Source organism: Stegostoma tigrinum, chromosome 13, assembly GCF_030684315.1.
Source record: "Stegostoma tigrinum isolate sSteTig4 chromosome 13, sSteTig4.hap1, whole genome shotgun sequence".
In the NCBI taxonomy this organism is placed as follows: domain Eukaryota; kingdom Metazoa; phylum Chordata; class Chondrichthyes; order Orectolobiformes; family Stegostomatidae; genus Stegostoma; species Stegostoma tigrinum.
This window is the reverse complement of record NC_081366.1, coordinates 25,826,946-25,839,726: the sequence shown is the minus strand read 5'-3', so window position 1 is coordinate 25,839,726 and position 12,781 is coordinate 25,826,946. Positions and strand designations below refer to the sequence as shown.

The following is a 12,781-nucleotide window of genomic DNA, read 5'->3' as shown; positions in this document are numbered from 1 at the left end:
ATATGTGATGCTAACTTCAAGGAATTATGCACCTGAACCCCTAGGTCCCTCTACTCTACAACACTACCCAAGGCCCTAGTATTAATTGTTTAAGTCCTAACCCTGTTTGTTGTACCAAAACACAATTAATGTTTAAAAAAAGTTTACAGAGAAGGTAAAATGTTCACCTGATTGAAGTTAGCAATGAGTAGCATTGCCCCACTACTTACAAAGTATGGAATGAAGAAGCAGACAAGACTTTGATAAAAGGCATCCATCATGTTAATCCCAAAAATACAGAGATTGGAGACCTGGACAGAAGATATATTTGAGGTGAAATTAACTTTGTTTTTCTGTGTGTTTTGAAGTTAGCAGTTTTGGGAAAGCCATCAGCTACAAATCTAAACACCAGAAGACAGTGTATTGCAATAATTGTTATATTTGATCCTGCCTAGAAACAAGGGCAGGGCGTTGGAGCATTTGGATAAAGTACACAGATAAAATCAAGGCCCTAGACCCTGATGAAGGGTCTAGGCCCGAAACGTCAGCTTTTGAGCTCCTAAGGTGCTGCTTGGCCTGCTGTGTTCATCTAGCTCCACACTTTGTTATCTCGGATTCTCTAGCATCTGCAGTTCCCATTATCTCTCTCAAATCAAGGGCCAGTCAGTTTTAATCAGTGGGAGAAAGGGGCTAACAAAGGAGGTGGCTCCATGCAGCAACATGTTGTTGTTAGCTCTGAAGAACTGGAAGCTGGCTGAAGTTTCAGCAGCTATTCGGTGCAATTGCACATTGGAGCTTAAGAAAAGCTACGAGCAGTTATTGCTTGGTTCAGCTTGAAAGACTGAAGTTTGGAAAAACTGAGAAGCTGTGCCAGCTTAGTATGACTAGCCATCTATGAAAGAAGCTGAAATTGTGTCTCTTAATAAACGTTGTCAGCATTCTCAAGAACACTAGCGGACTTAGTCCCATAAGTAGGGATTGCTTTACCAGGATCAATGAGTAATGTTTAAACAGTCTTGATTGAAGCAGCTTTGAGGGGTTATTAAGGACAGATCTTTGAAAATAAAGAATTAAAATCCCTTGTGAAGATGTGTTTTAATAAGCATCACTGATGCCTTTCTGAATTGCAAAATAATCACTGGGATTGTCTTGACTGTAACAGCCATTTAATCTGCTTTGTGTGGTGTTTTGCACTGTTTGTTAATCTGTAATTATCTCATGTTGATTCTAGATTTTGGAGTACGTTTCATACACGTATATAGTAAACTGTTCTTTGTTTATAACTTTGTGTAGTAAAGCTTATTTCATTCAAAACCACAAATTCTTATGGCTTTACTTCATCACAGGCTTGTGAATCATCAACAATTAAATGTTCTTTTTAAACATTGATTTTCTCTAATATATTTACATTCCGCCAACATTAGTTGATTGTACCTTAGCACAACATCTTGGCCAAAATAGTACACAGTAAAATGATTCATGTAGTCCAATGCACCTCTTAAGAATAACGCAGGACTAATTTCTGGAGCAATTGAGAAATCCTAATTCACCCTAAAACTCACCCATGCATAATAAGTCTTGAGTTAAAACTGAATCAGAATCCATGCAAAATCTTGGCTTCCTTCTCCAAAACTTCATACAGGTACATGTATGTTAAGTTTTGACTTTGATCATGAGCCCAAAATAGTTCTAGACCTTCTTTTTGAGAAACTATGATAGTAAAATGTGTCAATCATTTGGTAAATTAATTCTACAATCCTACCTTCTTTTTATTCTTTTACAATTGAAAAATTATTAAATAATATTCAGCACTCAAATGCACTTAAATAGATTTTAGCAGGGGTCTTACATATATTTACTCATATAGTAGGCAATAATATTGTAAGTTAACGTTACCACAGACTGCTGGCCACTTTTATACAGCTTGGGGAGCTCCAAAAGCAGGTCTGCAGAAATATCTTTATCCAATATTCCAAACAGTAATGGAGGAAGGGACGTGAAGAATAGATTGAAAAATATCATCAACCAATAGTCAATCATTGTTGTCCCACTAAATCCACAGAAAAACTGGTACCAGAATAAGAGATTCACGTAGATCTGTGGGAATGAAAAAATGGAAAGCAAAATCAGAACATAGCCATCACTCGGAGAAGATGATGCAAAACTACCAGAGTTTGAAAATATAATTTTATGGGAAACTGAGGAAGTAAAAATTTAACATGTTAATGCTCAGTAACAGATAATGATGCTTGAAATTAAAATATTGCCAGTTTGATTATATTGAAATTCAGTATTAAGGGCTCCAATAATTTATGTAGTGAGTTAGATGCAAGGTGAAGCCCTCATCACTCAGTTTGAACAGTTTCACTTCAATCCAATTTCAACACACTGTTTGCATCACTCTACCATTTCAACTGCTAACACCATTTCAGTATTCTTTTTTAATTGTTCCAACATTTCCTGCTTTCTCATTCCAACTTGCCTCAGATGTCTTGGATTGTTGCTTACCAAAATTTTGCATATGCCTATTCACTGTTGTCTATCAAGAGGCCTTCATGGGAAAATGTTTAAGGCAGCTGCAGAGTATGCACTCAGCTGACTTTTTTTTGCATGATGCTGAAATATAAAATGATGGCATGCAAAAGTTCCTGAAGTTTTTATAACTGCTATAAAACTGATGGTGAGGCCACAGTTAGTGTTTAGATAGACTGAAACAATTGTGTAAACAGTGTTAATGTCCAGTGCTTCACTGCCCTCTTAGTGCTATTTGCTTCATGTATTTACTTCTGCTGCCTGAGGGCAATTTTGAAATTCTGTCGCCTTTTTGGTTTATTTAAGAATGATAATGGAAGGTCTGATACATTTATATATCTTAACATTTGAGGTTGATGCTCCCAGAACTGTCATGAGGGACCTAAAGTTTAAAGTTTAGCTGAACGATATCAACAGCCAAGTAAGTGCAAGCACAAAATGCAACAGGCTCCTGATGGACTGGTAAGTTTGGCAAGAATATGACAAAAAGTTAATCTTATCCACTTACCACATTCTTGTAAAAGAAGTAAACGGTCATATTGGACAATCGAGTGTAGCACCAGTGGCCATGTACCAGTAGCAGCTTTTTTAGATGTTTGAAGTGAGAGATTGAAAAATCACTGGCCATCACAGCCTATCAATACAGATCACAAGTGTAAAGTCAGAATTTGTTAGTTTCCATACAAAATTGCAAAGCATACACAGCAGAGGCATGTAATTCAACGCAGTCTTGTCCAAGCGAGTTTATGCTCCACTCACGCCTTCTCCTATCCTTCCTCACTGTACACTATAAAAATCCCTTTTTGTTCACTTGTCCTTCTGCCCGTAAATGCATTGTTTGCTCCACCCCTTGTGATCGTGAGTTTCAATTTTTCATCATTTCTTATATGATTTCTTGATGCCTACCTTATATTGATCACTTCTAGTTTTATTCTTCACGAGTGGAAATCTTCTCTCTGTGTCTACCCTATGAAAACTTTTTGTAATATTAAAATCCTCTTTTCAGTTGCCCCTCAGCCTTGTCTTTTCGAGAAAAAAAGAAAAAAAATTGTTCATTCCTTCCTCATAGGTATGACTGCATAGTTGCAATCATCTACATAAATCCTGTTTCACCTTCTCCAGTGTCTCTAAATCTTACTAATTAACTGACTTGGATCTGTGCACAGTACTGTAAAGTACTGTTAAAGCAAAACAACTCAGCGTGAATATACATTTTAATTTAGGGAGTATTTCATACCATGCTATGGAGCTGGAAGGGCACTAAACCACTGCACCAACCGGCTTGTCAGCAGGATCCATTCTTGATTTGATTAGTGTAGGAACTTTAGGGAATACTGTACCTGCATTCCTTCTTGACCAAAGATTCCAATGCCCACATCAGCAGCTTGGATCATGCTGACATCATTGGCCCCATCACCTGGAAGATAAAATATATAGCTTCAGATTTTATCTTATTTAGCACAGATTGATCATGAATGAGGTATGCTTTTGCCCTGCATTTTCAGTACTTCCAATAACAGCAAAGAACAAAAGGTGCACAAGTTCAGAGGCAGTGCTCTGCATACAGTTTTTGTTGGGTAACATAATTTAAAAGTATTCTAGAATTGTTCACCATGATGCAGAACAGAACTTCCCAAAATGACAAGAATAAATTTGAGTTAGGATTGACTTCATACACAGCTAATTCTGATGTTCACTTTAATAATGGTATTTAGGTGCTACAGGTAAAATAAATACTTTATAAATGTTTTTTACATTGATTAGCATGAAGTAAAAAGATAGCCAGGAATAAGCCATTTGCCTATGCTCTCACTGAGAAATATATGGAAATTTGAGTTGAATTTTCATGGCATTAACATCTGTAAACATTGAGAAATGCATAGGGTTAGACTCTAGCTTCTAATTAGGACTTAAATTCGCCGCTGTGTGTTAGCTAGAGCGATATTAATTAGCTTCATCTGGTCCAGGAGACAAAACTACATTCAATTCACCACCAAATGACAGTCTTACTCAGAGGCCAGATGATTACTGGTGTGTGAAGGTAAAAGATACCAAGGTACTAAGGATGTTCTCTTGATAGGGCTACAACAGGATCTAGCGCTGAATTGGTAAAAGTTTATTCAACAGCAGGTTGAGAATATTTTATGCTAATATTGCGTTGCGGAATGGCTCTTTCAACTAAAATCATGAGCTTTTATCTCATGTTTATTAATCAATTAATTGCAGTGTTGATTGTAATTCATTGTTAAGTGCTCTGACAACATGATTTTATTAAAACAAAGAACTGTGGTTGCTGGAGATCTGGAAAAAATTAAAACAGCAATTGCTAGAGAAACTGAGCAGGTCTGACAGCATCTATGGAAAGGAAACAGAATTAGTGCTTCAAATCAAAGATTGCCTTCTATGCAGATAGAAGGCATTTAACCCATTGAGTCTGCACTTACCCTCTGGACAGCATCCAGCCCAGACCCACCCCATCTCTGTAATTACACATGTATCATGGTTAATCCACGTAGCCTGCACATCCCTGGATACTATAGAGTAATTTTTTAGGATGGCCATCGCACACATCTTTGGACTGTGGGAGGAGACTAGAGTACCTGACAAAACCCTTCACGGATAGAGAGAGAGAGAGAGAGAGAGAGAGAGAGAGAGAAAATAGAGATGCACAAATGCCACTGGAATTGAACCCAGGTCCCTAGCACTGTGAAGCAGCTGTGCTAATCACTGTGCCACCATACTGCCCCTGTTTCAGGATGGTTCTGAAGACTGATCACTGAACTCAAAACACTACCTCTGTTTCTCTCTCCACAGTTGCTTCAGACCTGCTGAATTTCTCCAAAAATTTTTGTTCATGACATGATTTTGTGTAAGATTTGAAAACATTCTGAATTTAATCACTTGGAAGGCTTTCACTGAACAAGGAAAGATTTGTAAATGTAAGAAATGCATAAAGCATAGTCACTGACAATTTCACAGACTTCACGCTAATGATGGTTTATTTTGTCATTTGACATAGATACTATAATTATCATCTTAGTTCAAAATCCAAAAACCCAATATGTATAGATTCTACACTATCTAAAGGATGTTTATTTGCTAGTTTTGGTTAGACTGGACACATATGAAAAACTAAAACATGCAGGAATTCACATAATTCCCAATGTGCAGTAGGGCTAATTTTATTCCCAAAACGAGAATGGGAAGCGATCGGAACAGTTAGGGAAACAGAACAATCAGACCTAATTGCATTAAGGAAAGCATCAATCTCAAATAACCAATCAAAAGTGAGCTTTTTCTTACCATCTATTTAAGGATGAACAGTAAAATGACATATACCTATTGCTAACGTCATGGCATTTAGATGATCTCGGACTAACTTGACCATCACGCTTTTCTGGAGAGGAGTGGAACGGCAACACAACACAGATTGGCAACACTTTACTAGATCCAGGAACTTCTTCTGCAGATTTCCATGGAAAATCACATTCAAAGTCTTTCCATCAATCACTAGACCAAAGCTGGGATTGAGTGCAGAGGAAACGGGTGCAAAGTCCATCATTAAATTGGATCTGGTGTTATTTACATCTTTATACATTCTTATTTTGTCCAAGATGCAATCCAGTGAAGATTCACAGGTCTCCTGATAGGTAAAAAATATACAGAATAAAAAGTAGAATATTTATTTCAATGAGCTATTGTCAGGGATATGCAGAAACTATCTGTTCATCTCTAGCACTCTACAGGACAGGGCTATAAGCTATTGCTAAGTATTCAATATAATGTTTGCTATATCAATACAAATAGGAAGCTTCGTTCAGCTTTCACTTTCACAGATAGACCTACAAACATTCCTGGTGAAACGGAAGTTGGGAGAGACAAAGCCCTTTCCTTTCTTGGCTTTTGATTTAAAGGCATCACCACACTTCATTCTCCAAAACAAACAGTTAAAGCAAATATCCTTTCAAATTGCACTCTAGGGAAGATGCTAATCCAAGTGTTTAAGTTATACCCTTTTCACAACATGGTAACTGTTTACATACAAAATTCTCTTTGTCTATTTTATCAAGATAGTACCACCACCATCTGAAATCACCTGTTCCCAGTCACCTGCCATGACACACTTGTTCCATGGTCTCCTCACAATTTATACAACCTGGCTGCAGAAAATGATATCCCCAAAAAGAAAAGATCTCTCCTCCACAAACAATAATCCACGTAATCAACAGTTGTCAGAAAAACGGCATGTACCTCAGGTGTAATATACCTTGCTACTAAATAATATATAACAAATCTAGTGTTCAGCAAGATTATGCCGTCTTCTGCTGAAGAATCCAAATGGGCATCGTTCTCCACCTGGCATCAGTAGCTTTATGATACCAGCAAGGTGGATCAATGGCAGTGAATTTACCCAAGGCTCCCATATAGCTCCAGCAGAAACTAATGCGGCACGGTGGTTCAGTGGTTTGCACTGCAGCCTCACAGTGCCATGGACCCGGATTCGATTCCCGCCTCGGGCGACTGTCTGTGTGGAGTTTGCACATTCTCCCTGTGTCTGTGTGGGTTTCTGCCGGGTTCTCCGGTTTCCTCCCACAGTCCAAAGATGTGCAGGTTAGGTGGATTGGCCATGTTAAATTGCCCGTAGTGTTCAGGAGTGTGTGGGATATAGGGGAATGGATCTGGGTGGGATGCTTCAAGGGGCAGTGTGGACTTGTTGGGCCGAAGGGCCTGTTTCCACACTGTAGGGGATCTAATCTAACATGGGCAAGAATGGTTTCAGAGATATTAGGAACTGCAGATGCTGATTTTCTGAAGAAGGGCCTCGGCCTTCCTGGTCCTATGATGCTGCTTGGCCTGCTGTGTTCATCCAGCTCTACACCTTGTTATCTAGGCAAGAATGGTTCACTGTTTTATTCTGTGGCCATGTGGCCAGCAGCAGATATGGTTAAATGTTACAATCAAGCATGCTATCCATTTGAGTCAAGCAAGTTTAAACTCTGACTTTGGTTAAAACTGCAAACTAGGACATGTTGTGACCTGATTTGCAAGCTGTGGCCTGCAATTTCCTGTGTTGACCAAATAAGGCAAGTGTCATGCAATCAACCTGATAGACTGGCACCTATTACCGTATATGGAACATAGAATGTGGCTATTTAATGTTTGAGAGTTTTTTAAAACCAATAAAACTCCTTTGGCTTGGATTGAATAATGGGATCTGGGGTTTGGTCAATTCTTTGGCTGAGTGCCAGAGGAATTTCTGGGAGAATGAGTAAACAATATTGTGACAAAAGATAATAGAACAAATGCTTTTCAGGAGAAGCCTTCCAGAACAACACATGAAAAGCACATGCCCTCAAGTGATCTTCAGAGAAAGCAATTATGAGACAAGATCTACATTGACAGCAAAGTTGACCACCTCACCTAATTTGGGATAATAACTGTTTGAAGCCCAGTAAATGGGCTTAAAGTTAGGGTTAGGGTTAAATGAGAATTCAGTTAAACCTAAGGTAAGGTGAAGTTAAATGAACTGGGTGGCACAGTGGCTCAGTAGTTAGCACTATTGCCTCACAGTGCCAGGGGCCTGGTTTTGATTCCACCCTCAGGCAACTGTCTACATGGAGTCTACACATTCTCCCTGGGTTTCTCCAAGAGTAACAAAGATGTCCAGGCTAGGTGGATTGGCTACACTAAATTGTGAGTGTGACGTTCAGAGATGTGTAGACTAGAGGCGTTGTAGGGAGATAGGCCTGGGTAGGATGCTCTGAGGGTCAGTGTGGGCTTGTTGGGTTGAAAGGCCTGTTTCCACACTGTAGGGTTTCTACATATGAAAAACTTACGATGAATGTGTGTTTTATGAAAGAACTGTGGATGCTGGAAATCAGAAACAAAAACAGCAGGTCTGGCAGAGTCTGTGGAGAGAAATCAGAGTTAACACGTCGGGTCTAGTGATCCTCGTTTAGAACGTTAGAATGTGGAGTGCAACAGGCAAAAACACATGGAAAATAAACTAGATTGCGCTGCTATGTCCCAGTAACTTGTCGAGGCAGTGGAATGTAGATTTTATGTTTGGTATAGGTACTTAAAGGGCTATCGAAAGAAGGGTTTGTTTAATGGATTTCTGAGTCGGTTCTTTGCCTTTTGTCTGTCACACAAGGGATGTTTTCCAGGGTACAAGATTGAAGGACGCCTTTTCGGGCAAAATTTCACAAAACTTAGAACCTTTGCCAATAGGATACAACTTATTGATACTGCTTTATTAAATTATGTGGTTCTTACGACACTGTTGGTGTACGTGTAAAGAGATTTGATGTATTGTTATGGTGTAGGATGAGTACTGGATTGAAGGACTATTTCTTGAGTTGGAGAGAGAAGAACTCAGCAGTGTGCGAATAAAAACACATTGAATTTTATCAAAGCAAACACTTCAGGAACTAGTTGCCTTCTCCCAGCAGCATTCATCAGGGAGTTCACAGTGTCAACCATCATGTGATTTCATCCAAGTAGTTCTGCCTTTGGAGTTGTCCCTCCCCGGGCATTTATGGAGTAAATCTGTGAAGTGCAACAGGCAAAAATACATGGAAAATAAATGAGATTGTGTTGCAGTGTTCCAGTTAACTTGTCAAGACAGTGGAAGCGTTCTTTTAAATTCTGAAGGTCTTTTTAATAACAATACCTCAAAGGCTTATATCACATTGTAACACTCATCTACTGTTATCCGGATCACTTGCAGTTGGGGTCATTACCCATGCTAGTAAGGATCTACTCAGTTACGAACAGTCCTCTTCACCAATTTATTTCTTAATGAGGTTGGGAACGGGCATATTTTTAAAGATGAATGCACTATGAAAATATCCAGCTGTTAATATATTGTGTGGTTTCCGAGTTGACGTGCATTAAGTACAGTCAGGGTGTGGAAGCCTTTCCTGGTTGATAAAGTGGAAGAGATGATCTGTGGACACTTAGGGAGCAATTTGGGTGCCATCCATTACGTTCCAAACTTTGAATGGCTAGATCTCCATTGAATTACATGGAGAAACATTAGGTGATACATTTTGATTGGAAGAAATGGGAAGAAAATATAAATGAAATAATCGACAAAACTAAATGGGATGCAGAAGTAGAGGGATCTAGTGTATACATGCAAAAGTCATTGAAGTCATCAGGCTAGGTTGACAGAGCAGGTAGTAAGCCACACTGTATTCTACGGTTATTAATAGGAGAATTGAGTATAAGAGCAAGGAAATTATGTTCGACTTATATGAGACACCGGTTTAAAAGAATGATTTCAGGGGTGATCAATTTAGTTTTGAAGAAAAGTTGGAGAAGTTGGGATTATTTTCCTTGGAGCAGAGGAAGCTGGGAGGAGATTCCATTAATTGTTCAAAATAAGCAGGAGCCAGCACAACGTAAGTTGACAGAAAATATTCCCGATCATGAAGGAACTGAGAATGAGAGGGTACAGATTGAAAATAATTGATAAAAGAAACAAAACTGATAGGGGGATGAAGTTTTCCCGACAGAAAGTAGTCGGAATGTAGGATGTACTGCTTGAGAGTGTGGTGGAGGCAGGTTCAAAAGAGGCATTGGAAATGGTTATTTGAAAATGAAAAATGTGACATGTTTCAAATAGAAAACAGGAGAATGGCATGACGCGAGATGTTTATTCAAAAACCTGCCACAGGCAAAATGCGCTGAATAGTGTCCTTCTGTGCTATAACAAACTGTAATTCTGTGAACTAGATGGTTCTATTTCATTACTGCTTTGTTTTGAAATCAAATTGGATGAATTCCCCAGGTCTAAGTTAAAATGAATTAAGAAACCAACAATTGCAGACTAGCTGATATGACAGAGATCCTCTGTGGCAGACTGAAATATCCCAGTGCCATTAAAATGGAGTATAATCGTTATCTTTATGGCTGTGGTGATAACAATGCAGACAGATAACTTGCTAGAAGTCAATATTCACCGCTTGGCAGAGCCTCTCAAGTGCCTCTTTGATAAATGCTCTTTGTTTACTTGCATAGGGCTTGCATCTCTGTGTATTCTTCTAGGGACAGTATTATCTGGTATGGCACATTCTGTTTAAGTGCTGTCTCTATCCTGCTCCTTCATTATCAAGATAGAGATAGTAGAAACTGCAGATGCTGGAGGATCTGAGATAACAAGGTGTAGAGCTAGATGAACACAACAGGCCAAGCAGCATCAGAGGAGCAGGAAGGCTGACATTTCGGGCCTAGGCCCTTCTTCAGAAAATCTTCTGCTTGGCCTGCTGTGTTCATCCAGCTCTACACCTTGTTATCTCTTTCAAGAATCCTGCCTGGTCATCTCAACTCAAAACTATACAAGATATGCCCACTGCAAGTATTAACATTAATTTTTTAAGAGGCTAATTATGAGAAAAATGGCTTAAATCCTGTACCTGTCTGATTCAGTCAAGTTCCACATCATCTAGCTACAAAACCTATTGTAAAGGTCAATTTAATTCCCAAAAAAGCAAACACATAATCTGCAGCTACTGTTTAAAGTTAGAGCTGCAAAGATTCCAAGTACATTTTACCCCACTGGTTTGACATTTACGAGAGACCAAGAGCCACAAATTAAACTGTATATGAAGCAGAAAAGAAAGGTTAGAAAAATGCCGAACACTTATTTGAAAATGTCAACAGTTTTTAGGTTAGAAATTACTTTGCTTTTAAGAAAAAAACTGGCAGTACTTTCTGCACATTGTAATCTAGCAGTGTGTACATCTTTTAAAGAAAAGGTTTTGATGGAGTCAAAGATTTGGACGCGTGTTCACTTGGTGTGACTTCCTATCAATGTCAGAATGTGTTTACTACAACCAATGATATCGGGGAATCAATCTTTGGCTTCTTCTCTAATAGATAGCATGAGATTCTGTGCATAGATTCCTGAACCTTTTCAGTGCCAAGTTGATGTTCTTTATATAAATATATTAGACCCACCAGGTTGGAACTGGATGTGTTTGTCCATATTCTAGTGTTAAAAGAAGCACAGTCATCAAGGTTTTCAATCTCATTTTAAATAATGGATTGGTACATATTTATAAGAATGGAGGGAGGAGGGTAATTTGAGAGTTAGGGACTGAGTTGTCTGAAACTGAGGGTAATGAAAAGTCCTGTCAAATTTAATGGCAGGACTTCATTTATAATTATTTTTCTTTTTCCAAGACGGCAGTCAACCAAACTAATTAACCGGTTATTTCTTGCGTGGGAGCATCAGCACTGGAAGGTCACAGTTGAGGAAAAATGTGTATGCCTGTGTCACTCTGTACGTGTGCATGTGTGCAAAAGGCATTAGGAGCAGAATTAGACTATTCAGTTCATTGAGTCTGCTCTGCCATTCAATCATGGCTGATACATTTCTCAATTCTATTCCTCTGCTTTCTCCCTGCAACCCTTGAAACCTAAAACAGCTCACAATATTCTAAATGCGATTTGACCAGAGCCTTATATTGCTTCAGTGGGACATCCTTGCTCTTGTACTCTAGACCTCTCAAAATGAATGCTAACATTGCATTGCCTTTCTGACTGCCACATTGTATTCCGTCAGCCACTTCTTTGCCCACTCCCCAGCCTGTCAAAGTTCTTCTGCTGCGTCCCTACGTCTTCAACTCTACTCGACCCTCCACCTATCTTTTTGTCATCTGCAAGTATAGCAACAATAGCCTCCATTTCCTACCTACTAACCTCATCCCGCCTCCTTGACCTGTCCGTTTTCCCTGGACTGACCTATCCCCTCCCTACCTCCCTATCTATACTCTCCTCTCCACCAATCTTCTATTCTCTCCATCTTCGGTCCGCCTCCCCCTCTCTCCCTTTTTATTCCAGAACCCTCTCCCCATCCCCCTCTCTGATGAAGGGGCTAGGCCCGAACTGTCAGCTTTTGTGCTCCTGAGATGCTGCTTGGCCTGCTGTGTTCGTCCAGCTTCAGACTTTGTTATCTTGGATTCTCCAGCATCTGCAGTTCCCATTATCACAGCCTCAGTTCCTTCGCCCAGACTCCTAATGTATAATGTGAATAGTCGTGGTCCTAACCCATTAGCTGTACCCTCTGCCTTCTGCCAGTCAACCAATCCTCAATCCATGCCAGTACCTTGCCCCTAAAATCATGGACTCTTCTAAATAATACAGTGTGGAGCTGGAGGAACACAGCAGGCCAGGCAGCATCAGTGGAGCACGCAAGCTAACACTTCAGGTTGGGACCCTTCTTCAGAATTGGGGGAGGAGGAAGGGAGATCAGAAGTAAATA

The 12,781-nt window shown here is 39.5% G+C and overlaps 1 protein-coding gene across 7 annotated transcripts in view; it reads right to left on the bottom strand.

Moving 5' to 3' along the window:
• The window catches only part of atp10b (ATPase phospholipid transporting 10B), a 258,000-nt gene that overhangs the window by 6,000 nt on the left and 239,219 nt on the right, over positions 1-12,781 (bottom strand). For all 7 annotated transcript variants that reach the window (XM_048543004.2, XM_059650616.1, XM_048543005.2 and 4 more), the window contains 5 exons: positions 5,851-6,154; positions 3,852-3,928; positions 3,020-3,145; positions 1,876-2,076; positions 210-290 (listed from right to left, as the gene is read on the bottom strand). In XM_048543004.2, coding sequence (XP_048398961.2) covers positions 210-290; positions 1,876-2,076; positions 3,020-3,145; positions 3,852-3,928; positions 5,851-6,154 — 789 coding nt within the window. The remainder of the gene's footprint in view (positions 1-209; positions 291-1,875; positions 2,077-3,019; positions 3,146-3,851; positions 3,929-5,850; positions 6,155-12,781) is intronic.